General features: G+C 35.5%; 1 protein-coding gene and 1 pseudogene across 2 annotated transcripts in view; both read right to left on the bottom strand.

Annotated features, from left to right (window-relative positions):
- Positions 1 to 201: 201 nt before the first annotated feature.
- On the bottom strand, positions 202 to 6,382 carry LOC113251117 (spindle and centriole-associated protein 1-like; annotated as a pseudogene).
- A 13,708-nt stretch (positions 6,383 to 20,090) lies between these two features.
- The window catches only part of KLHL1 (kelch like family member 1), a 340,926-nt gene continuing 333,826 nt past the window's right edge, over positions 20,091 to 27,190 (bottom strand). For both annotated transcript variants that reach the window (XM_026493388.4, XM_026493389.4), the window contains 2 exons: positions 26,816 to 26,987; positions 20,091 to 20,791 (listed from right to left, as the gene is read on the bottom strand). In XM_026493388.4, coding sequence (XP_026349173.2) covers positions 20,732 to 20,791; positions 26,816 to 26,987 — 232 coding nt within the window. In that variant the 3' untranslated portion in view covers positions 20,091 to 20,731. The remainder of the gene's footprint in view (positions 20,792 to 26,815; positions 26,988 to 27,190) is intronic.

Here is a 27,190-nt window from a genome sequence, read left to right as displayed (position 1 = left end):
ACACAAAGTTCATATTATATACCACCACCTTCTTATACCAGGATCCCACCTGCTCTTACCCCTCTTAAGTCATAAGATCTTTGTAAGAGATCTAAAAGTTTTATTTAAAAGAAGGACATGAAAGTTTGAAAGCAGGGGCAGGGAAAAGGGGGTGGAAGCTCAAGGATATATTACTAACAAACTCTGTACAACTAACTTCATTTATGACAAGTGGGTAGAAAGAACAAACCAGCCTTCTTCATTTTGTTTCTCAGTCTTTGCTCTTGGATTAAGAGGTGTGCATCACCCAGTTCCTGAGGTAGCATTTAATGGAGAACAAGAATTCCTAGTAGCCCCTGAAGATCTTATATTTATCCTACTGGTCGGAGAGACAGTAGTATATTTTGAACTTTCAGGGGATTCTGCTCATGTAATTGGTACTTCAGTTGTCCTCTTTCCTCCTTCAGTCCATGTTCCAAGAGGTGACAGAATGGGTGATACTGGTGGAGAGGAAAGATTCAAACCAGCAAGTGTCTGCTGCTCTGCAAGAGTTTTCCATGAGCATCCATACTGTGCTGATTCATTTCTGCAATCTGTTCCTCCATGCTGCTTGGTGTTAGAGATTGTGTTGCTGCAAAAGTAGCAGTCATGTCACTTGCATGACTTGTCTTTCTTTAATTCCTGAAGTCCATCCCCTTTGCTCTTCCTCTGGCCCAATATTCTTATTCTGATGTGCCTTGATAGCTGAATTCTGCATTGTCAACCCAGCAATTCGGGCATGATATCCTTTCTTTGTATTGATGCCTCATTTGTTTTAAGCTATTGCCCATCTCCCAGTACTGGGGGCTCTTCTGAGAAATTGGGGGTTTTGACCTGCTGAGTGTTTGAGTGAAACTGCAGAGGACTTCAAGAGGTTAACAAAAGGAGACTGGGCTTTGTTCTCCAGATCTTCTCCCATGTGAGAGACCCTCCACCACTGAGTATGAAGAGATAACTCTCTTTGTTTGAATTCTGATTGTCTGCACCAGTAGGTAAGGTCTTCTTTTCTCAGTTTTGTTCCTTCTCAATCACTTCCATAATTGGAGGAATTCATGGAGCAGCACAAGTTTGAGCAGTCCTCCTTAATACATCCTGCAAGGGAGAGAATTCTGAGTTGATCTTCTGCCTTGGTGGTGTTATTTGAGCTGCCAGGCTCAAATATCTGTGCTGGAAAATTGTTGGCCAGATTCACAACATCTGGGGAGTTTGGTACCTGAGATAGTTTAACAGACAAGTTTTCCTGTGGGAACTCAACCACTTCTCCCCTTCTGAACATCAATGGCGTGGAGACATTAGTATTTACAGCAGGGCCCTCTGATTTATCTATAATTTTCCTGCTCATGGATCCCCTTTCTGATGCCTGATTTTCTTGTTCCTATTTATCAAAGGACAGTTCTTCATGGCATGTGGGAGTGATATAAGTTGCTTATCTGGTGTGGCCATGTACTGCAGAAGTCTTGCCTGGGTAGCAGTATTTTCTTCTGTAAGAAGAATTTCTCCTGTAAATGCATCAGTGAGCTCTCGATGATCACCTAACACTTGTTTCAGTTGCTGCCTTATCTCTACTTTATGCAGCTGGAGCCCACTTTCTTTTAGGTACCAAACCAGGCAATAGAGAGAGCTCACCAGTGATAGAGTGAAACCTGTAAGACTGACTACTCTGTGGTCCCTTGACCTCACATCCTGTCCACCATTCCTAGTCTTCCATTTAGTATTCCACTTCATTTATCATGTGTTTGAAGGCATCCAGCCTGAATTTATTGCTATTTGAAAAGTCTGTGAAGGCTGTACTGGCTGCTAACATGGTTTTCTTCTGCTTGGAAAGATCGTCCAAATCCAGTTTTCCTTTCACTTTATTTAACAACTGTTTTGGCTTCCTTGAGTTTAACACTTTTCCCACAATATAGCTTGAGTCTAGTGTCTCAGTAGATTCTTCAGATTGAAGCCTGGTGTGGGTTCTCTTGACAGCATTGGTAGCATTGAGAGTCAGCTTTTTATTCACCCTGATGTAGGGGGCAGATGATAAGAGTTCCTGGAGGGGTTGTTATTTGTGACTGTGTAGCTATTTTCTGCTGAATATCAATCCACAGTTTATTAATTAACTTAGAATTATTTTCCTTTAGTTGGTGGGGAAACATGTCTGCATTCCTGTTTGAGAGTTTAGAGTTATCCAATTCATTCTTGCTTTCTTCTGACTGGTTGTTAACAGTTCCTTCTTATTCTTCATCATCTACTTCATTAAGAGCCTGAAGCTCCATGACAGATTCACTAAGAATGGTCTTGATGACAGGGTCTTGATTTACCATGATGAGACCTTGAGAAGTATTAGGAGCCATTGTTACATTCAGAAACCCTGTGCACCTATGAGAATCTTAGTTGATTCTAGTATAAGCATAATGCCAGTTCTTCCTGGATTTCTCTGGGTTGTCTTTTTCTTTTTCTTTTGTCCTGTATGTTTCAGGTCTTCATAGGAAAGGAATAATAGAACATTTCACTCCCTAGACACATTTCAGGATATTAAAAATTCCCCTCATCTTCCTGAAGATTTACACCATCCCTTGAGAGACATCTGATTAGACTTCAGTGTAACAAACCAAGGGACCTTCCCCCTCCTCAGATCACAAGACACTTTGACATTTTATATTAAAATAAAGTCTTTTTCTCCCATAGGGTTAATGGGATGGAATACCAGCTGCCCAATATAAGCACTTAGTGTTATAATTTTGGAGGAACTCTCCTCTGATATAATCTACTGCATACCCAAATAATACCTCATTCTCACTGTGGGCAATTGGCTGATTGTGTCCCCCAAAATTTGTTTGTTGAAATCCTAACACCAATGTGATTGTTTTAGGAGGCAGAGCCTTTGGGGGTGATTAGGTCATGAGGGTAGAGCCCTCATTAATGGGATAGTGCCCTATAAAGAGGCCTCAAAGGGCTCCCTCCCCACTTCGATCATGTGAAGACACAGCAAGAAGATAGCTGTCTATGAACTAGGAAGTGGGCTCTCACCAGACGCTAGATCCGTTGGTGCCTTGATCGTGGACTTCTCAGCCTCCAGAACTGTGACACTGTGTGTTCCAGTGTGACATCTCCAACACTATGACACTGTTTGTTCCAGTAAGGATTGGGACTCAAAGAACTGGCACAAGATCCTACCCAGGCTGGTGTTTTGGGTGTGAGAAGTGTATGGCCTGTTTCTCTGCAATCTGGTACTGCTGCTGGAATATACATGAAATTACATACACTAACTTGTTTTCTTGCAAGTAGGGTAAAGTCTCAGACACTTCACACTTTCTGACAACATATATTACATAAAATATTCTACACAAACAAATATTAAGTACCTGTTTCTTAAAAAAAGAATAACATCAGTCTCAATAATATCCTTAGTATTTAGATTTATTTTCCCTCAAGATCTTGGTGTCTATGGCTTTTGGGGTATGATATTATTCAAAAAACAAGCAAGCATCCATGGCTGTTTTAAAAATCAACAAACTGTAATTAAGTTGAAAGAGCATAAACTACCGCATGTATAGAATGATCAGGTATATATGCAATGACTTCTGCTACATATTTGGGGAGCCCATAGGTGGCTCCAGTCAGTGGAGCATTCCTAACCACCTCTGGTTAGGCATTGCCCCATTCAAATTGATTTTTGCTTAAATAAGCCATAAAATGTTTAATATACTCACTTTATCTTTTAACCATACAAACCCATTCATTGTATACCTCAGTTTAATTTTTTAAAAAAAGGCATTTCTTTTGTGGGTTTGATTGTCTCCATCATCTGTATATTGGTTCTAATTTTTTCTCATTTTAAAATACAACTTCCTCGGTAGGCAGGGGAACAGGTTTGCCATTCTAAGCAATAAATATTTCATTAAGAAGTGTCAAGATCTTTTTGAATAGGTAGAGAAAGCCTTACAGAACTCTACTTTACTTTCAAAATTGCTATTATCTTCTACAAAGGGACAGATGTTGTCTGAGCATAAGAAGAATATCAGAATAATGATGCCTATTTAAAAAGTATGATTCTGTGTTTATAAAGCCAAGAGGACATTATCACTTGAGACATCCAAGCAGAAATAGTATAGCTGTCATTATTTAAGATGATAGACTAGATCACTTCTAAGGTTTCTTTCTACTCTAAGAACACACTTTGTAATTGTGTCAGATAATAATGCTTTCTGTTGCACCCATTCTGAAATTGTGCACAACACTGATTTCAAAGTATGGTTCTCTTTCAGTTCTCCCTATCTCAGTGAATGGTACCAATATCCATTAAGTTCCACCAGCTTAGAAACCTAGGCATCACTCTTTTTACCTCTCCCCTATAAATAGAATCCATCACTAAGTCCTTTGTTGGATGCTCTAATTTATTCACATCTGTTCCATCTTCACCATCACTAACCTCATGCAAGATATAATCATCTCTTACCTAAACTATTGAATTACTTCTGTCTGAACTGCAAACAGAACTCAAACCTTAAGGTCACAATGTAAGAAAATGCATATTTAAAGCATTATGCTAATCTTAGGGAAATAAACATGCTGTAAATTCATATTTCTTTTAGTACATATATACTTATCCCATTTAATGTCCAATCCTCAGAATGTAATCTAAACAGTGCCCTCTAATATATCCTAATCCAAGCCATCACTCTTTCTTCCTTCCTTCCTTTCATTCTTTCTTTCTTTCTTTCTTTCTTTTTTTTTTTTTTTTTTTTTTTTTTTTTTTTTGTTCTTAATCTGGGCACTGGGGAAGAAAGAAATTTTGGGCAGGAAGCCAAAATTTGTATGTGACTTGTTACCAAAAGTCCAAAAGAAATCTAATCTTCATGTATCTTAAAATTAATGTGAGTCTTCTGTTCTTCACAGTGGCTCTCTTGGATTAGCAAATTACATTGATAATGACTTTAGGCAACTGTAATTTCATAAATTTTATTAGGAAAAAAGTCCTCCAGATGTGTTTAAGCACTATCCTTTTGTATTAGTTCTTCAAAGGGCATATGTTATAAAAGTTCATCCTGAAATATCAAAAGTGACCATGAAATTTGCCATGCGAGTACTTAATCCATCCCAGAAGTGATATGCTTTTGTCAAGTTAAAATGATAATAATATAGATCCTCCTTTGTTCTCCTTTGTAAATGACACTATTGAGGATATGATTGTCCAGTGATGTCAAAGTCACGGAGGCAGTGAAATGAACTTTATCACTCATATCTAATAGAGAGGGTCATTGAACTGTTTAAAATTAAATCTGCATTTTATTTCCTGGAATAGATAGAGTATGAGCAGAAACTGAGCTCCAGTACTTCCAGTTTTGGGGAAAAAATAGTTCTCTACCACTTCAAAAAGTTTTGGAGGGCAAATAAACCTCAGATAGAATTTTTTTTAAGTAATGAATCAAATGTGTTATTGTTGGGAACTCATTTAAACACTAAATTGTACCTATGCAAAGAGCTTGAAGTATACTTATAGCTTGCAGTTTCTTCCCTATCCTGTATCTCTTTTTAGTTAGTCAGACTCCCCAGGATAAAGATTTCATCTCAAACACTTTCCTGTAGTTAAGTGTGGCCCTGAAACTGAATTTTGGCTAATAAGTTAGAGACAGAAGTGCTATATATATGTCAGGGGCTTGGAATTTCAATAGCTCACATGAGCGCTTTCTTGTTATTATCTGATGACGAAGTGCTAAAGCCCCCAGGTTCCTCAAATGGAAAACCAATAGAGCCCAAGTATATCCACAATGGAATGGAAGAAGCCTGGGTATCTTGGGACTCCATGATACAGAGCTGCCATACCTGGCTTACATACCTTCAGACTTTATATAAAATAGAAATATACTCTTATCATCTCTGGCTTATGACACTCTGATTTTGCTGCTTCCACTAAAATATAATCTCAATTAGATACAGTGACATTTTGTGGGAATAGAGATGTTCAGGTCAATGTAATATGCTATAAATTATTTGTTACAAGTCTTTAACAAGTCAAGTACAGAAATAGAAAATAAACTTTAGAAACTTATAGAACAGTTAACATTGATGTGATGTTTTTATTGTATTTTACAGAAGTATTCATCTGCATTAGACAAGAAAAGATTAATAGGAATCCTTATCACAGATAATTTGAGACTGCTTAGGCAACATTTATTATGTTTATGTGTGTATGCATGTGTGTGTAATTATTATTTCCATTCATGAATAATGGAGGACGTGCTTTATCTGAAGAGCTTAAAATTTTTCTGTATGAAGGTATGAAGTCATTCTGTGTCTGCTCTCAGTTTCTATTAGCCCTGAATGATAATCAGGAACCCACTCTAGCTACTCATGGAATTATATTACCTGCACCAAACATGTTCCGAAACCTAGATAGGAGGAGTCCCAAGTACCTGTGTGAGTCTTGAGACTCTAATAGAAATAGTAAGAGTGTTTTGTGCTAAAATCTTGGTCCTGGGATCATCAAAGTTCATGACATGAGTGTATAATGATAGGTCCAATTGTGGAGAAATATCTACCACTGAAAAAGTTAACTTTGGTCAAGAAAAAGTCGATATAAATGACAGTTCTTGAATAACCCAAATGGATAGAGTTCAAGGTAAAAACATTTTTCTAGAAGAAGTGAAATGTAATAGCTGAAGAACAGAGAGAGGAGGGTGGGGGAAGTGAGGGACTGGAGGGAGGGAGGGATAGAAAAAGGACAGGAGGGAGAGAGAGAAAGAAGCAGGAATGAAAACTGTTGTATTTTCTATAGCTTTTACTGGTGTATGGTGGTAGTGTGATTTCACACAGGAAGAAGTTTAAATAGGGCAATGGTTAATTTAAATTATTGTATCATACCATAGCAAAAAAAGGAAATAAAACTTAAATCTAATAATTACCATTCTTCTACAAAAAATATTATCCCCCCCAATAGCCTTTACAAAAAAAGAAAAGAAAAGCAGGTGATGCGTGCTTCACAAACCGCAGAATGTTCTTATTCCTTGTCTTCATGATTTTCCGGCCAATGTGCAATTCATTTCAATTTTGTTCTTTTATTTATTGCTCAATTTTGTTTTTTTTTTCTTATTTGCTATTGAAGATTGCTTTATAAAGTCTATCAAATATACAACTTAATGGGTACTCCAGCCTCTAGTTTTACTGCCGACTATGAACAATACAGACCAAAAAAAGAGAGAGGGTGAGAAAGACTGTTATATTATTACCTACTGCCACTGAAAGATAAACCATGGCTCAGTTATTAGGGGGAATTGGATGTCTTTTCCAATCAGATATGGAGAGAATGTAATTCTTGAGGGTAAATAACATTTAAGTAAGAGGTATAAATATAATTAAATATAATTAAATTACAGTTCTCAAAACAAGTAAAATGGTGATGTTTCTCATATAAACAAAAACAGTAGTGATATATTGTTCCATGATATAGATATATATATAGATATATACATATCTATATATATATACATATATATATATTTAAAAGATTTTATTTATTTATTTGAGAGAGAGAGAGAGAGAACAAGTGGGAGGTAGGGGCAGAGGGAGAGGGAGAAGCAGACTCCCTGCTGAGCAGGGAGCCCAATGCAGTCCTAATCCCATGACCCCAAGACCATGACTGAGCTGAAGGCAGTCACTTAACCAACTGAGCCACCCAGGCACCCTATACCTGAGATATTTTTGAAAGGAGTAGAGAGAAATAAAATGTGGTTAAAAGTTAAATAATGTAATTGTAGTTATTCAATGTGTATAATACAGGTAATGACTAATCTTTATTATGTACTTATTTTCTTTCAGGTATTATATTAAGTCATATTAAAGAGTAATAACCCCATTTTACAGATAGAAGCTTACTCCTATTTTTTATGGCTCTCAAGTGGGGCACCTGGGTGGCTCAGTCTGTTAAGTGGCTGCCTTTAGCTCAGGTCATAATCCCAGGGTCCTGGGATCAAGCCCCAGGTGGGGCTCCCTGCTCAGTGGGGAGTCTGCCTCTCTGTCTCTCCTCCTTGCTCATTCTCTCTCTCTCTCTCTCTAATAAATAAAAAAATAAAATTAAAATAATCTTTATATGGCTCTCAAGTGAATAAGTTTATGTGAGAACAGAGGAAAAAAAGGAAGGAAAATAAAGCAAAACTATATAGTAAATAGTAAAATAATAATAAACCAGCAACAATAACAAGATAAAAATATTTTGATGAACCGGAAATGAAAATATAGAGAAGGAAAAGCTTTCCCTTGATCCTCTAGGGTCTGTGGCTAGATCTGAACATTGGTGAAGACAGATTAACAGGAGAAAAGCAAACAAATTTATTTAATATATAAGTTTTTCATGACATGGGAGCCTTCCTAAGGAAATGAAAAGCTGATGAAACACTTAGACCTGTGTACTTTTATGCTAGGTTTAGCTGTGAAGGAATATGATAGCTTGAGGAGTAGGAGACTGAACTTTAGCAAGTTCAGTCTGTTTATTGAGATTCTTCATGAATAAGTATACTCCTTTCCTCTAGGTATGGATGGGGAAGGCACCCTCACTTGAGGGTTTTATGACCTGTTTCAGAAGGACAAGGGGCTAGGAGAGAAGGTCAGAGTGACCTTCCTGCATCCGCCATTTTCTCAAATCCTTCAGCTTAAAATATTTAATGTATGAAGGTGCCATATTTTGGGGTAATGTGTCCTCAACCCCTTCAGAGATTATATTTATGCTACTGTTAGGTAGATAGTGAATACTGGGAGATGTAACATTGAATTTTTTTTTTAACTGAAATACAGCTATAATGTTGGCAGGCATTAACACTTCAATTACTCTCAGGCAATTACTATGCCTTTTTATAAAAGAACTTTAGGAATCTGAGAGGATTATCAGTTTCCTAATAAACATTATACAACTAATTTATATTTTAAACTGAAAATATTAGTGACAGTCTGCACCATTGCAAATACCAACATGGCAGTTGTTAACAGGGATCTCTAGCTTGCTATCCCTTTTGAAGAGCTCCCTAAGAAACATCAGGGTGACATTGGAAATAAAAAAAGAACTTAGAAAACCTATGGTATTCAAAAAGAGAAAATTTGGAAAATAAAAACTGTATCTAGTCTGTCAACATTATAGCTGTTTCCAGACTGCTGTTGGAGTTTAAAATATAAGAGCTCATTTAATGCCTAATAATTTAGGGAAATCATCTTAACTTTTTCATCTTTTTTTTTCTCTACCATATTAAAATAAGAGATTTGAATAGAAGAAATCTTGTTGTGAGTTCAGTATAGGAAGGAAGACTGTAAAGGAATGAGTGTTAGAAATGGGCTTTCACTCATCAAATTCTATGTGTTTAAATTTTGTGAATTAACTAAAATATTTTAACGACAATGCCCACCCTTGCAAAAAAAAAAATATATATATATATATATTTCATATATATCTGATATATTAGACCTGTGGACTATACCTTACAGATAGTATATGAGGTTTGATGCTTGTGATCCTGTGTTCACCCACTGGTATAGTAATAGTTCTGGTTTTCTGATACTGACTATAAAGCTATTGCATCCCTGCCTCTGGAAGCTTAACTTACCTATTCCAGTTCACCTTTCATCCACTCTATTCAGGAGGTTCAAGATTGTCTCTGAATTGTTCAACATTGAGTCATATTAATATTGAATAAATAAGGGACTAACAATGTTGACTTTATCTGAGCCCTATCTTCCTGGAAAGCTTGTTGAGAGACCTTCCCCTCCCCTCTTGTGTTCCGAGAAAAGGCTAACTGCAAAGATGTGACTTTTGTGGCATATTCCAAGAATTAAACACCTCCAGCCTTCAAATAGGACTGACTCTCATCCTTCTTCATAACCCCCTTGTTTCCATAATGAACCCCACTTTTTCCTCCTAGTCTTTTGAAATGACTTCATTAAAGAACATTCCTGGGGCGCCTGGGTGGCTTAGTCAGTTAAGCATCTGCCTTGGGCTCAGGTCACGATCTCAGGGTCCTGGGATCGAGCCCCACATCAGGCTCCCTGCTCAGCGGGGAGTCTGCTTCTCCCTCTCCCTCTGCCACTCCCCCTGCTCCTGCTCTCTCTCTGTCAAATAAATAAATAAAATGTTAAAAAAAAAAAAGAATATTCCTTCTATTACAACAGCCTGAATAAAATCATCTATGTAATTTGGTCTTTCACAAGATTTATTTGATTAATAAAGTGAATAGAATGTGGCAAATGGACATTAGGAAGAGTTTGACAGGAATGATAATTTTTGTATATTTATAACTGTATTTTAATTTTTTTGACAATTTTCTTTTTTCTCTTTGAATTAGGGAGTTTTTCCTTTTTTCCCTGACCCTACTACAAACAGGATTGTTTTCATGATGTATGAAATTACTTGCTGATCTAGTTATTTAGTTATTTTTTAAAATGGTTTTTTGTTTGTTTGTTTTTGATTCAGAGCTAGTGCTAATATTAACCTAGATCTTGTTAATAGGTGTACATTTCTCAGAGAAAATAAATGAACTTTATGAAAAATGTATTCATATAATTGCTTCTTTTAAAGTGGTTGTCTAGTAGTAAACAATCTTTTGATTTTCTCTTTAAACGTTTACCATGCATAGTGTTACCACAGTTCAAAGGACCTTTTCTTTTTCTTTTTCTGTTTCTTTTTCTTTAGAGAGGGAGACAGAGAGATGGGGTGGTCAGAGGGAGAGAAAGAATCTTAAGCAGACTCAATGCCCGGCATGAAGCCTAACACCAGGCTCAATCTCACAACCCCGAGATCATGACCTGTGCCGAAATCCAGAGGTGGACACTTAACTGACTGAGCCCCCCGGGCACTCTCACAGGGGGCCTTTTATTTGTTTTGTTTTCTTTATTAACCTTTGTCAAGGATTTTCTAAGGGTTAGGCATTGGGCTAAGTGGTTTAAATAATTTTCACAATCCTCTCTGTATACTGACAGTGAGGAAAGTCAGGAACAAAGAAGTTAGGTAATTTGCCTTACTCACATAACTGGAAAAAGACAGAGCCTAGACAGCCCGTGTGATCCGAACCCAAAATATAACCTCTTAACCACTAAGAATATTTCCAGAATGTTTAAGGAAATGTTATGTATATTATCGAATTTACTGTAAATATAAGACAAAAAAATATGTATCTGAATTAAACCAGTAAAATGGAAGTTCACTCAGTAATTCCTGCTATTTGGATTCTTATCCATAATTTATAGTTCCAAAGAAAGAATAGTCGATTGAGAAATACATATAATAATTCTTTTTCTTGAGGCCTTACACAAGAGAGAAAGGCACCCTAAAATTTTCCAAATTAAAGCTGCTTAACATTGTTAACATAGGAATTCAAGGAGAGTAATCAGTTTCCATTTCCTAAGGATTCATTAGAAAACAGTTTGAGATTTATTTCTGAGCCTCTGAAGAAAGGACCAGAAACACCTTCCTCCTGCCTAGATTTAGCAGTATTAGGTATGCAGGGGGACAAGTGGGAAGTGGTTAGAGAAAGAACATAATTGCTTTCTACATCTCGCTTCAAGAATACTTCAGATCCTCACAAATAAGAGTTTCTTGGGTAAATTTTTCTTCATCTCCCCAAGCAATTTGATATTCCCTGATCAACTTCTTTTACGTCTGGTACTTAAATCTATCATAGCACTTGTTCAGGGTATTATTTGCTTATACGTGCCTTTCTTCTCACGGTGCTGGATATAAAGAACCATTTGTTGTTTAAAATTATGCTTCCAACAGGAATTTGGATTCCTGGCATTATAGAAGGTCATTAGTGAATATTTGACAGATGAATATATTGCACTATGAAGGTATTACATTTAACTTATCTTCACCCTATAAATTAAAGAATAGTTTATTCATTTTAACCTAGATTTGTAATTTCTGTATGCTTGCATAATTCAAGTCCATTGAAGAATTGAGATTTTTCTGAAAATTCTTGCTTGTTTTGATTGGTGTTCTGTTTAAATTTATAGCATAATATATGAATAATAGCTTTAGTCCAAAAAGTTTTTCAACCACTAAAATAATGTCTTTAATGACCATAGATCTGATTAATTCTGATTGTGAATGTAGATCTAGGAATGTGAGATATTTTTTAAAGAAATGTACTTCTATACCCTAAACCATTTGATAAGCAACAAATGCGTAGAATATTAGACTAGGCATCAACACATAAACATTTTGTTGACTTGTTAATCTGCTTCTCTGTTCCTACTCCTCCGGAGAATAAGTAGATACTCTTAATTTCCTAGGATTTAGAAAAATAATGTAGTGTATTATATGTTAAAATAAGGCACCTTTTTGACTCTGAAAACACCTTTACTTTCCTTTTACTACACTCTTTGTTATTACTTTGCTAGTTCAATTCAGTAGTCAAGCTTTTAGTCTCCATGGTTACTTTTGCGAATGTAATTTGGTGAGAAGATCAGAGTAAAAATCAATCAAAGCAGTGCTTGGACATGCAATTTAGCTATTCCCCTAAGTGTAGACTTCATGGCCAGTTTCCTACAGTCCTTAAGAATTCTCTTAATTTTTTAATTGACATCAAACCAGTTTTAATATAATTCCCCTTTTCAAACATCTAAATTAAAAATAAATTCCCTGTAAGCATCTTCTATGCCAGTTAGAATCTAAATATGCCATTTGTATCAGCCAATTATTGTACATCATTTATAGCTGGTAATAGAAGTGAGGGAAAGGAACAGGTTTTGAACATTTGAAGAAATATAAGCTTTTAAATATATATTATTTTTAAAAGGACTTCAACATTTTTTGTGTATGGGCTTGAAGGATAAAGATATAACAACTATGAATTTCCAGGCAGTTGTATCTTAACTTTCTGAATTATTACTAGGGGAAATAGACTTATTTAAATTTATGTTCAAATATCTTAAATAGCAAAGGTGATTGGTCCTAAGATAGGGAAAAATGCAGTAGAATAGAAATACATTTATGTTACACAAAAATATTAAGTTATAATGAGTATAATATTATCTGTATAAAATAAGAACATTGTACATTTCTTACTGTAAGTAATACAGTATCCATAAGTTAGGTAATTTGAGCCAATGTGAGCAAATACTTATTTTCTCATAAGTATTATTTAATAAAATGAATTTTTATGGCTGTACTATGAAATTCTATTCCTAGTTCTATGATGGATAGAGCATAATTCTAAAGAAACTGTTATTTTGAAGATTGAGGTAACGATGAGTTAGTAATACGTATGAAAGTATTTTATAAACATGAACAATATTTTTGTTTTTAAATGAGTGTGCTTTGTATTCGAAAAATACTATTAGTGGTTGTTTTCTTCATAGAATAAATATCAACTCTTAAAAATAATTATGTCAATAAACAATATTTTCCTTAAGTTTCTAAATTGAACTTTCAAAGTCTTGGTAATTTAGTTGTAAATCTACAAAATAGTAACAATCCTTTTTAAGGGGGCCCTTGATTAATATGTGCTTTTATAGATTTAAGCCTATTAAATTCCCTTAAATGATCAGTCCCATTTTCAGCTTATTTAAATTCCCTCCGACACTTTAATCTACATTCATGAATATAATAATGCTTGTGTTTTAAGTTTGTCAAGTATTTCTCCTTAGACAAAAAGCTTTAAAAACATTGGTCAATTCTAATAAATGTATTAAAGTAATAGATTCAGTGATTTAATTTTTTAAAATTCAAATATTGTTTATAAACTTTGTCACATTTTCTTTTATCCTTCCACATAAAATTTAAAATCTGAAATCAATATTACTTCCTTAATGTTAATATTATTTACTAGGATCTTAAGTCAATTATGATGAATTTCTAACACATCAAAATCTATAAATACTATTAAGTTAGTTAGACAAGGAGTCCATTAGACTGAGTTGGCTCGAATGCGGTAGTGGCCTACCTAAGCAAATCAAAATATAAGCCTGTAAATGGCTCTAGGTTATGAAATCAGAGTGCTAAGAACAACCACTCTCAAACAGCCAACAAAGCTTTAAACTATAGCCAATCAAGTAATTTCCTTTACTTCTGCCCCTTTATGTAAGTCTTTCCCCTGACTTCTTTAGGTGGAGTGCTTTTAACCACTTCTGGTTTGGCCCTACCACAGTGGAATCTATTTTTGTTCAGTTCACTCTTAAGATGTTTAGCATGCCTCGGTTTACCTTTTAACAATACAAACCTTTTAATTTTATCTCTCCGTTTAATGCAAAAGGCATTGCCGCTGTGGGTTTGATTTTCTCCATCACCAATATAAGAATTCTAAGTCTCATTTGAAAATACAAGTTCCTCGGTAGGCAGAGGAACAGGTATGCCTCTCTAAGCATAGCTGGGTATTAGTTCCCAAGCAAACTAAACTTACCATCGCAAGAGAATTGAGGTCAGTAAGAATCACTCTGATTGATTATAAGCCAGAAATTTGGCTGCCTGAAACCAGGGACTACTCTCCTCTCCAGTCTCAATAAGACTGAAACAGATTATAAAATAACGAGTATAATATAAACATATGATCTACTTTCTCTTGTATCTTCCTTTGTAAAAATTGCAGCTTCTCATAATTAGAGCTCTCTGCTTATCATATACCCCATTTCAGCTAGCTTACTACTATTTCTCTGCTGGGTTTTGGGAGTAATCCAATAAGCAGCGCCCTTCCTCATCTAGTTTCGGAACCAGTTAAAAAATAAGACAAAGGGAAAGCAGTTGAGAACTAAAACTTTACTGTTATTCCTGATAAAATTTATACTGGAGTACATGGATTAAATATGAGAGCTGAGCAGGATTGCTGACTCCCTACTTGATACCTTCATTGAGAAAACCAGAGAGGGAAATAAAATTTGCAGAGAAATATTACTTCCATTGGTGTCTCTCAAAGTTTAACAAGTCACATTGGATACTTTGTTAAAAAGTGGGATCTCAGCAGCTTTGGATGGGTCCCAGATTTAGCATTTCTAACAAGCTCCTGGTAGTAGTAAAGTTGCTTGTTCAGGGACTATTATCTGATTAGTAAGGACCCAGACCAGGTGTCAGCAATTTTTTTCTGTAAAGGTACAGAGAGTAAATATTTTAGGTTTTGTGGTTATATGGTCTCTCTTGCAACTAACTGCTGTGTAGCTAGAAAGCAGCTACAGTGACTGGTAGAGGAGACATGGCAGTGTCTTAATAACACTATTTATAGACACCAGAATGTGTGCTTTGCATAATTTTTGTGTGTCATGAAATATTATTTTCTGATTTTTTTTTCAATCATTTAAAGACACACAAACGGTGGGCTGCATTTGGCCTGTGGCCCTAGTTTGCAGACCCCAACATAGATCATTGCCTCCCCCTGACCTCAGAGAGAAAAAGGGCAAATCTGAAGTTAGAAAAACAACTGGAGGAAAAATACACTAATATCAATTTTAAGGACAAATAACAAATGAAAACGGAGAGGTTTAATTCTCTGTTTGAAATGAGGGAAGAGATTTTTCCTCCCCTCCTCTTTCTCAGAACATTTACTTTAGAAAACATGTAATTCTGAGTACTTTCTCCTCTCTTTGAGTTATATGTAAATGTTTTCAAAAACTGGATAGGTCTTTGTCAACTTTTGACGTAGAAATGTTTTTCTCAAGGACCTGGTGTAGCCCTCGCGCAGGGATGCAGGAGTACCTTGCTCCAGACCAGGTTCAGCCAGCCAGTCACTGCTGACAAAATCCAAAGGCAGAAAAAGAAGTGGTGGTGAAAAAGAAAGACATGTATTTCATTGAGGCCAACACCAGGAAGACAGGGGCTTGCATCTCAAAGACAGTCTCCAAAATGCTGAAAATACTTTCAGTTTACATAAGGAAACTGTGAAGCAAAAGTGGGTGGGAACGTGCAGTGAAAGTCAAATCCATCTTTGTGTTGGAGTCAGTCACAGGCAGGGTCTTGCTGGCTCAGGCTAGCTTCCTTGAGAGGATAGTTTCGGATCCCATCAGAAGATGCTTTGCCCTCAGCCTCTTCTGTCTGAACCAAGAGACAAGCTGGAAAGAGGAACCCAACTAGAAAGTTTGAGATTAAAATGGAGGCAGTTGAAGTCCTCCTTCACTGAGGGCCGTCTCTTTGAAATGTAATCAGGGAAGACAGCAGCCCTATCTCTACATCCTGAAGTATGCCCCCCCCCCATAAAACTAAGTAACACCGATGCTCATCCCAATTACCCAGTAAAGTTAGGATGAACTATGTATGACAAATGGTTCTATCCAGTCCTCTTACTTGAGAATTAGTTGCTGTTTATCTTGAAAATATGAGGTAATAGAGGCAAGGGAAACAAAAGCACTATTGGGATTTCATCAAAATAAAAAGCTTCTGCACAGCAAAGGAAATAATCAACAAAACTAAAAGGCAGCCTACGAAATGGGGGAAGATACTTGCAAATGACATATCCATTAAAGGGTTAGTACCCAAAATATATAAAGAACTTCTAAAACTCAACACCCAAAAAACTAGTCCAATTAAAAATGGGCAGAAGACATGAACAGACATTTCTCCAAAGAAGACCTACAGATGGCTAACAGACACATGAAAAGATGCTGGACATCACTCATCATCAGGGAAATACGAGTGAAAAGTACAATGAGATCTCACCTCACACCTGTCAGAATGGCTGAAATCAACATCACAATAAACAATAGGTATTGGTGAGGATGTGGAGAAAAAAGAACACTCCTGCACTATTGGTGGGAATGCAAACTGGTGGAGTCACTCTGGAAAACAATATGGAGATTCCTCAAAAAGTTAAAAATAGAACTACCCTATAACCCAGCAATTGCACCATTTGTTATTTACCTAAAGAATACAAAAACACTAATTCAAAGAGATACACTCACCCCTATGTTTATAGCAGCATTATTTACAATAGCCAAATTACAGAAGCAGCCCAAGTGTCCATTGACTGATGAATGGATAAAGAGATGTGGTATATATAAAATGGAATATTATTCAGACATAAACAATAGTGAAATCTTGTCATTTGCAATGACATGGATGGAGCTAGAGAGTATTATGCTAAGCACAATAATTCAGACAGAGAAAGACAAATATCATATGATTTCATTCATATGTAGAGTTTAAGAAACAAAACAACCAAGGAAAGGGAATAAAAAGAGAGAGAAAGATCAAGAAACAGACCCTTATTTATAGAGAACAAACTGATGGTTACCAGAGGGGGGAGGGAGTGGAGGAGTACAGGAAGCAGGGAGGGAATGTGTTTAATAGGGTGTGGGGATTAGGGAGTGCAGTTATCATGTTGAGCACTTAACTCTCCAAAATGGCCTAAGACACCACCTTAAATACCACCACCAGCAAAGGGTAAAAGGACATGTTGGGGGTGGGGAGCCAGTTATGGGAGACTATCAAGAAAAGCAAAGTAAACAAGGTTGTTAGGTAGATTTAGGTTGTTGCCTTCTTAAAAGTTTCTAGAGCTTTAGTGAACCTCCTCTTCCAGTTACAAAGGTGGAAACATTCTTACAAGTGGAGATTTTCCATATAAATGTAAATGTCCCTTAAGAAAAGGTATCTTAAACTGTTTTCAGAGCTTTTCCTCTGTCTGCTGTTTCTTAAAAAATATCCAGCTCGAGATAATCCTTATGCCCAAGAGGAATATTTTGGGGTGGCAAATTCTGTTCCCCTTCATGCCTAAAATATTAATTTTAATTCTCATTTCTCTTATTTATACTTAATTTTCATCTCTTTTTAAATACTAAAAACACTTTGTATGGGTTTAACGAGTGACATGGACATGGTTAAAAGAATTCCCCAAAGCTGCAAAATCTTAAATTTTTTATAGAAACATTTTAATCTAGAAGTGTAAAACCCTAGATATTTAAATATTATATTTTAGCTTGCGTTCAAATGTTAATTCTTTTAGAATTATTATCACAGATTTTAGCTGTTTGGTTGCAAATTTTTATTTTATACAGAGACTTGCTGGTTTCTTCAAACCATACATAATGTAATTAATAATTTAAACTCCTTACACTCTTTGAGTAGCCAGCTATTTTTCAGGAGATTGCACTAAAGCTTCTATTCTTATTCTCTTATCCCAGTATCTGGGAGAAACTTAACAAATGATGAGGTTGTGGGATATCGGTGAGGTTTGGTGGGTGGAATCCGGAGCAGACTACCAGGAAAGAATTCTTGAGACGTCTTTGGTGCAAAATGGTGGTTTATTAAAGCACGGTGACAGGACCCGTGGGCAGAAAGAGCTGCTCCGGGGTCATGAGGAGTGGCCCATTATATAACCTCAAGTTGGGAGAGGGTTAGGGATAGCGTAAGTCTCTAAAGAATTTTGGAAGCAAGGTTTGCAGGACCTTGAGGGGGCTAGCTATTGTTGGGAAAGGTCATTCATTACCGTCTAATAAAACCTTAGTCATGAGACTCTTCAGATGTATATCAATGGCCCATATGCTTGGGGGATGATTGCCAACAGGTATCTTTGGGGGAGGGGGGCGTTTAGAGAGAAAGGAAGTTTCCAAAGGAATTTTTATATGTTAAAGTAGACTTACAGGATCCTGGTAGGGGGGCATCAGGCTAGGATTGCCTTTTGCCCTTAGCAAGGTATTAACATTGAGGCAGTTGAGTCCCTAGAGGAATGTCACTCTGCCTGTTTCCAGGACATGTCAACGGGCTGTAGGTGGTAAGGAAATTTCATAATTTTTCTTCTGCCGTCGTTTCCCTCATCAATTTGGTCAATTGATGTACACACTCACTTTATGCAATATAAAGCAGAAGTAGTAGGCTAATATGATCTACAATATAGAGTTGGTTGAATGCAGCAAATTTGTTGCAGGTAAATTCCTTCTCAGGAAAGAATATTGTAAAAATATTGATATATTTATTAACAAATTTTAAATATGACCACCACAAAACTTTACTGGTTAAAAAATAGATGTTCCCACATTATCTTCTCTATTCTTTCAAGTTTCAAAACTAAGTTGTCTATTCCGCTTAGCTAATATTATCTGTATGTTCTATGCGTTCGAGAAAATAACGTGGGCAGAAGAAACTGAATATACTTAACACTCTAAACTGTACCTTAGAAATGGTTAAGATGATAAATTTTATGTTATTCATTTTTTACCTGTGATTTTTAAAACTCACTGATACTTCCTCCTATCTTATACTTCTAGTAACATAATTTTTCTGACATTAAATGTGACCAATAAATTTGATCACATGTATATGTTGGGAAAATTTAGATTTCCTGACCTTTCCTTGATACAAACTATCAATATTTTTCTTGGTTATTAGGTTTCAAACATTTTATTCCACCCAACAATAAAAATCAATCCCATGGTTTACATTGACTCAAAGAGGAATTTTCTTGTCTTTTCTAGCTCCTGCACAATTATCAGCACTCATTATGGGATGTGTGCTTTGTAAGCACTATTGCTAACTGCATCAAATGAGTGACTACAGAAGAAAGCAATAATTAAAGATGGCATTTGGTGCCAGCGTAATATTTAGGAGGAAATACACGTTTTGAGAGAGATATATACTCCTTGATTTTTTGAGAAGTCAGGCAATAAAAATGGCGTATCTCTGCAGTATACCTTGTCAGTTTTTTACTCAGATTTCAATTAAAATTTATTGAAGAAAGATACAGTGATAAAAGCAAATGTTCTATCATTTATTAATTATCTTTAAAATTTACATGACTCTATTAAGGACATTGTGTAATGTTTCCACTTTATGCTTTAAACAATTACAAACATTTGGCATAAAATAATGTGCATATCAATGTAACAAGTCTGAAAAGTGAGAAATGAGAATCTGAAGTCTGCCTTCCTTCTAACAATGATCATTAACACTCCAAATGAATGGATCATAGATTTCTCTCTCAAAGTTCTAAGGTGTTTTTTTTTTTTATGAACAAAATTCTAAAGGACCTTAACATGCAATGGATATATATAATATTCAGAATAACTAGCATCCATGCTTACACTGAACTCAACATAAGGCAAAAGCCCATAATTATACTGATTCTTTGGCTCAGTGTGTTCAAAAAGCAAAGCAGTGTGGTAAGCCTAATGAAAACAATCCTTTGTGTTTGCCAGCTTTAGATTGCTAATACGGTTGCAATAAAATTTAGCCATCCTCTCTGATGAAATATGCAGTTTTGATTAGCAGAACCATTTGTTTTCTGAATGCAAGAGACAGGCATGAATCTGTTTCTCTAATTGTCCTCACAGTTGAGAAAATGAGGAAGAAGCATGTTTGTTTTAATAAAACATCATTCTGCCTCCTAGAATGACCACATCTGGTTAGGAAAATAGTAAACCAACCAGATTCTGTCAGATGAAGTATCAGCTGTTCGACCTCTTTGATATTGCCACAAACTATAAAAGAATTGAATGAGTTGTAGTCATGAAATTATCCATGTCACAAATACTGGTCTCTCAATTGCTCAAGAAAAACAAGCCTTTGGTAACTTTAGTTATTGTATGCTACAATACAAAACAAATTACCAATAACCATTCCTGAACTAATTAATATACGGCCAGACATTGTTCCCATACATTTTGATATTTATTTCGATTCCTGTAATTCTCTTTGATCTTGCACCTCTTTTGACATCAGTAGGTAAATCTACAGAAATCCTTGTTCTTGAAGAATTTTCATCTCAGGAAGTTCTCATTCTTGCCCTCTGATATAAAAATAACCATTCCAGCAAATAAAATCTCTCCAAATAAAAATAAGTCAAGGTTGCTTGATGACTACCACACAGGCACCTGCTCTCCCAATATTCAAAGAAGCCATCTGTTGAAAAAGATGAAACGCAATTTAAGACAAATTTTACTGTCATAGAAAAGTAGACAAATTGTAATATATTTAAAGCACTCATATGTGTGAAAATCATAAATACATGGGCTTATATTTTCCCAGTTTAGTCAGAAGTAGTACAATAAAAATGGAAACATTGAAAATGGCTTTTACAAAAGAGCAATAATTTGCATATTGAAATTGTTAAAGCTTGCAATCATTTTTGGAATTTTTAATGCAAGTAGTAAGATATTTAATGATTTTTAGTGACATAAAGATGCTATAGAAGTTTCCAGCGAAGATTTATTTCTGGGCTTGCATGGACACATTTGTGATGATATTTCATAGTGATATCTTGGAGTATATTTTAGATGAAATAGCTATTACACTTACTGAAATCATCTTGAACTTATTTCCCCAGATATTATACTGAAATAAATGTGTTATTCATTTATTCTAAACAGAGACATACAGTGAAGTAACTTCAATATTTTGTCATAAATAGACCATAATTACAATTGCTATAGTGGCTTATTTTTAAAAATTCCACCTTATGATAGTCACTGAGATGAGAATTGAGATTTTTTAAATAATTCCTGAATATGAAATTGTCTAGAAATATATTAAAAACAATAATTTTTACAGTTTGTAATGAAAATTTATTCCATGGAGGTAAGCCAAGATTTTAATAATTTGAGCATTTTGATATGAATGATTTTATTACAGTTTTCTAAGAATAATTTATGCACATAAAATATCAGAGTAGGATAGACATTACAGGATATTATTCCAAACTGAAAAGAAAGTGAATAAAATGTAAGAAATAAAATAGCCAAGAGCAAAATAACCTCAAATCACATACATTATCTTATTGATTGAGAAAGGACATTGTCTTGCTCTCTAAATATGAAAATTACTATCGCATCTGCAGTTCTTTTAAATGTTCTTACTGTTACCTGCCATCCCTTTGCAGGGTAAAAAGAAAAAAAAAAACCAGCCACTTCCCATATGATCTATTTTTATTCATTTGTGTTAAGAATAATTTTTATGGATCATCACATCACCTTTATAATCCCATCATGTATTATTTTTGTGTGACAGGCGTGTGAATAGAATGTCAAGAGAAAATATATAAATCAATGTACCCAAACTGAAGTGTATGTGACTCCAAAATCCAATACTTTCCATTGTCTCTCTTTTAGTTTCCAGTGATTTTTAAGTATTGTTTCACATCAGAGTCATCTGAGGAGCTTTTACAAAGTATACGTGCTCATGCCTCACCACTCAATAGGAATGGGAGGAATATCGGGTAGTTGTATTTTTGAAAATTTTCCCAAATACCCTCTGATGTTCGTTCAATACTGAGAAATCCTGTGCGTAGTAGAGTGAACAGCTTTACTTTATATCTGTATCTGCATTTACATCTATCTCTAAACATGCATGAGTGTGTTTGTAAAAATGAATCTCTGCCTTTTTTTCCAAAAATGTACTGTCCCTCCTTTGTTTCTGGTGTCAAATAATGACACCGCCCTCTACTCAGTTGCTCAAGATAGAAACCTAGAGTACATCCATGACCTTTAGTTTTACCTCATCAAACTTACATCTGAATAATCATCAAGTCCTACAATATCTCTCCATCCAACCTGATTATACCCATTCCTGTGGTCTTCAGCCTCGTTCACATTACAATTCTTCCTTGAGGGTGAAGGGTGGCAGAGTATGCCACCCCAGGATATGCCAGTTTGCATATTGATTATTTTGAATTGAAGGTACTCGATAGATGTCTGGCATAGGAAGGACTCTCTGATCTTTGGTCCCCCTGAAAGCAGGAATAAATCGCCAATGTGAAAGGTAACTTCCCTATACCAGGAGGATAGAAGGCATCCTTATTACCAGAGAGAGAATTTAGGGCCAAAATCTATATAAATAAACCTTGGGACTTCTTTAGCACTTCACTACCACAAATCCTTGGTTTGTCAATTTGTCACAAATTTATCATTTTGTGTAAAACGTATAAAGCTTCCTGGTTTGGCTACTTCTTTGAGTCTCCTCTTTTTACGGGGTTCCCATACATACAAAACTATATTTTTCTCCTGTTAATCTATCTTATATCAGTTTGATTATTAGACCAACCAAATAGAAGAGAGAAGGGAAAAGTTTTCCGCCTCTACAGTGGATTGGTAAAATATCCTCCTAACAGATTTCTCTGACTCTACTTGCTTGCTCGTAATGATTTTTCACATCCTATCAAGTGCAATCATTTTAAAACACAATTCTGATTATTTACTTTCCCTGCTTAAAAGCCTTCATTAACTTGCACTCAGCCTTACAGTAAAGTCAAGATTCTATCACATGGCTTCTGGCTATGCATCACATAGACCCTGCTTATGTCTCCAAACTCCTTGGTCACCCCTTTATTTTTTGCATGTTATGGGTTCTTCCTGCAGTTCTTTACAAATTCTGTTCTTCAAACCAAACCACTCCCTGTGTTTTCACCTGGTTAACTATTACCCACCTATCAGGTCTCATTCTACTTGTCATTTCCTGAGGGAAGATTTCTCTACCCAACACACTTAGTTTCTATCATAGTGCTAAGTAATATCCTTACCACAGAATTTATCATGCTATTTTGAGCATTTGATATATTCTACATACATACATTTTAGATATTTAAGAGACCTTTTCCCCTTTCCTCCTTTGCCCTAACTTCATATTATTTAATAAATATTTTTTAAAAATCTGCTGTGCTCTCCCTCCAACGTTATACATAACTTCAGCCCTAGAATGACATCCTAAAATGTTGACCACAGAACCAATTGGGAAAAAAAAAAAAAAAAAGAAAAGAAAAAAAAACCCCAGAGAATGTAGATATCTCACCAGGCTCCCCTAGAACTTATTCTCAATATCTTCTACAGGAGCCCCTCCTTGAAGGGGGGATATGTTTGAAGACCCCTAGCAGATGCCTGAAACCATGGTTAGTACCAAACCCGTTATATACTGTTTTTCCCTATACGTACATACCTATGATAAAGCTTAACTTACAGATCAAGTACCATAAGAGATTAACAACAATAGCTAATAATAAAATAGAATAATTATAAAAATATACTGTAATAAAGTTTTGAGAATGTATTCTCTCCCTCTCAAAATATCTTACTGTGCTGTACTCACCCTTCTTTTTCTGATGATGTGACATGATAAAATGCTGTTGTAATGAGATGAAATGAGATAAACGATGTCAGCATTGTGACATAGCATTAGGCTACTACTAACCTTCTGACAATACATCAGAAGGAGGGTCACCTGCTTCCAGACTGTAGTAGACCACTGTTAACTGAAACCAGAGAAAGCAAAACTGCAGATAAGGGGATATGGCCATGTATCTATTGCGTGCAAATAAAAGAAATCCATGCACAACAGAGCGAGCTGAGTTGTAACAATAGTTCTCAGCTACTTTATTTAAGAAATATTCACATTATCTCTTACCCCCACCATCAACTGTGGGGAGGTGATAGTAAATCACACACTATCTTTCCTTACAGCTGCAGGTGGACTCATCATGATAGCACTGTGACAGCACCAAGACAACACACAAAAGGGTGGTTTTACCCAGGCCAGGGGGAATGGAATAAAGTCCTTTTTTTATGTCTTGAAGCACACATATTGGGTTTTTTTCCAAATAAAATAGGAGAAATAAACCCAGTGTTAAATGACAAAGTCAAATTTATTCAAATACATACATACATGTATGTATGTGTTCTCAGTAAAACTAAGACATGAATCTGGCAATTGCTCCCAAATCTATTAATATTATTTCCAGCAGGCTAGCTTGGGAAGTGTTCCAAATACACATTCTTGGATATTTTAATATAGTTTGTTTATTTATTCTAATGCTCAGCCATTTGGGGATGCCAGTGAGAAATAGGATAACCTATTGGTTTTGTCCGTTTATGGAGTATATGAAGGGAAAGTGACAGGCATTATCCAGCCATATGGGATTTTTTTTCTAGGGACCTAGAATCCTGAAATTCTACAAAGGGATTTTGTGTGGGTCTGCTGATGGTCCCTAGAGCTCTTAAAAATATAAATAATGAAAATATATGGATGTAAAATCTTAGAGTAATTTAAAAGCTTTAAAATTAGTGTTTATTGTACTTAGACAAAGTTGTTATAAAATATTTTAAATACCACCTTGTTGTTTGGAAGATATATGATCAAAAAAAGTGCATTAAAATACAGATGAGAGAAAATGTTCTTCAGGAAGTTTTTACCTATTATTACTAATGTATTATTTTGATTTCAATTTTAGAAGGATGATAAGCATAATGGCTCATTATTATAAATATGTAATGAAGACTATATTCTATCATTGATATGCCCATAAACTTCCTTCATTTAATGTTCATTTGTAAAAGTGGCACATTTGAGATATGTAGCATTGAACTGGTACATTTCCTTAGCAAATCAAGTCATTAATGCATGCAGTATTTCTTTGTAAACACTAGGGACTCAGAAAGAGAAGAGGTTAAAATATATCTTCTAAAATTTTAGTGTAATAATTACAATCTTCTTTTATATTTGCTGCTGCTCTTTGGATGAAGAATGCTTCTTCTCTTACAGTTAAAGTAAAACAGAAAATCATATGACCTAGTTCTCCAAATAATTCCCCTTCTTTCATTCATTCTGCCTTCTTTTTTCCTTTTAGCCAAATTCATCCATCTTCATTGAAATCAGAGAATTTTCTCTTAGAGGAGGGTAAGATTCATAAGGCAGGCACATTAGTCTGGACATTAGGAATTTAGTTTTGTACTTCAGAGTCAGCCTATCTCAATATTGTGGTTGAACACATATCATCCAAACTGGCACAATCTAGGAAGTTTTGTGTCTTTAAAAGTTAAGTATCTTTAGAAGAAATTTACTCCAACCAGTGTTCAAGTTCTTCAGATAAACTAGTCAATTTCTGTGACACCCTCCCCCCCAGCAATTAGAACCCTCCATCCACTGAGGAATATTATGAGATGACGCTCCTATTCTGCTTCAACTAAATAAGGCTTTGGAATCTCACTGCAAACATTAATGGAAATGATTTGTTTGCAGGAATGGTATCTTGCTTTTAAGTTTCTGATAAAGGGGAGGAATAATAGAAATATTGAGACATTTGGAAAAGAAAGAAGGAAAATAGGAAGAAGTTGAATATAAGGACCCAAGTCTTAGAATGTATCCCTTCCCTCCATTACAAGCAAGGTCATAGTAGCTCTACAGAATAAGGTGTTTTCCATTATAATTAAGTTGCACTATGCTCATGTTCCCTCAGCACCACGCAATGCAACACAAATCTTCTAACTGTGTGACCAGAATGGGAGCTGCCTTATTCTAGTGTGATCCTGAGTCTCTCACCTCACTTAAGATCGGCCAATTATTTCGCTCCATCTTCCTGGCCGAAGTGATTGTCTGAGAGTGAGCACTTTCTACATGACAGATCATTTGGAGTCCTTTGCTGTTTTGTTTTTGTTTTTTGTTTATGGCTGTGAGGATGACTACTTGGAGCTTCCAGCAGCTCCACTCCATGGAAAATTCTCTCTGCAGTAGGTGAAAATGTGCCTGATAGGACCTAAGGATAGTCAAGCAAAATTAGGAGGCAGAAAGTTGATTTCTATAGCTTCCCATCTTCTTATTCCAGTTATCTCTAAAACCAAATATTCTAAAGTTAGGTTTCTGTGAACCAGTATATTCCACTTTGTTTTCTGTTTGTTTTAGCTCATTAAAATTCAGTTCCTGTTTGTTGTTATTACTTACAATAAAGTGGAAATCCCATTGAGGCGTGAAAGTCACCTTTTAATATGATTTTTATTAAGGTGTAGAATACATGAAAGTACACAAAAACATGTGATTTAGTGAACTTTTCACAAAACGAAGATGACAGTGGGCTAAATCAATCACTTTGGGTTCAAGGAAATTTAGAAGGAAGTAAATGAAGTAAATTCTTGTATTTGAAGTAAATTATGCTGGTGACGGTCTTACCTGTGTCCACTCATTTGTTTGTGGATCATAGGATTCCATAGTGTTGAGGTATGTCTGCCCATCGTAGCCACCAACGGCATATAATCTGTCACCAAGGAGACAGACTCCAACAGCATCTCTGGGCATACTCAAAGGAGCCACCATGGTCCATGTGTCTGTTTTGGGATCATATCTAAAATGTAAAGATAATAGAACATAGCATATTCTAATCACATTCAGCTTTTACTATATGAATGGTACTCTTCCAAAAGCACACCACAAGAAACAAAACTATGTTTTTTTCTAAAAGCTCCATCATTTGAGCAGATGTTCAAGAGTTAATATCCACAATGTCTGGCTTTATAAATTTAAAGTATTTTAAAAACATACCTAGAC

The sequence above is a fragment of the Ursus arctos genome, unplaced genomic scaffold (assembly GCF_023065955.2).
Source record: "Ursus arctos isolate Adak ecotype North America unplaced genomic scaffold, UrsArc2.0 scaffold_10, whole genome shotgun sequence".
Taxonomy (NCBI): domain Eukaryota; kingdom Metazoa; phylum Chordata; class Mammalia; order Carnivora; family Ursidae; genus Ursus; species Ursus arctos.
The sequence above is the reverse complement of the archived record's forward strand: the minus strand, read 5'-3'. Positions and strand labels throughout refer to the sequence as shown.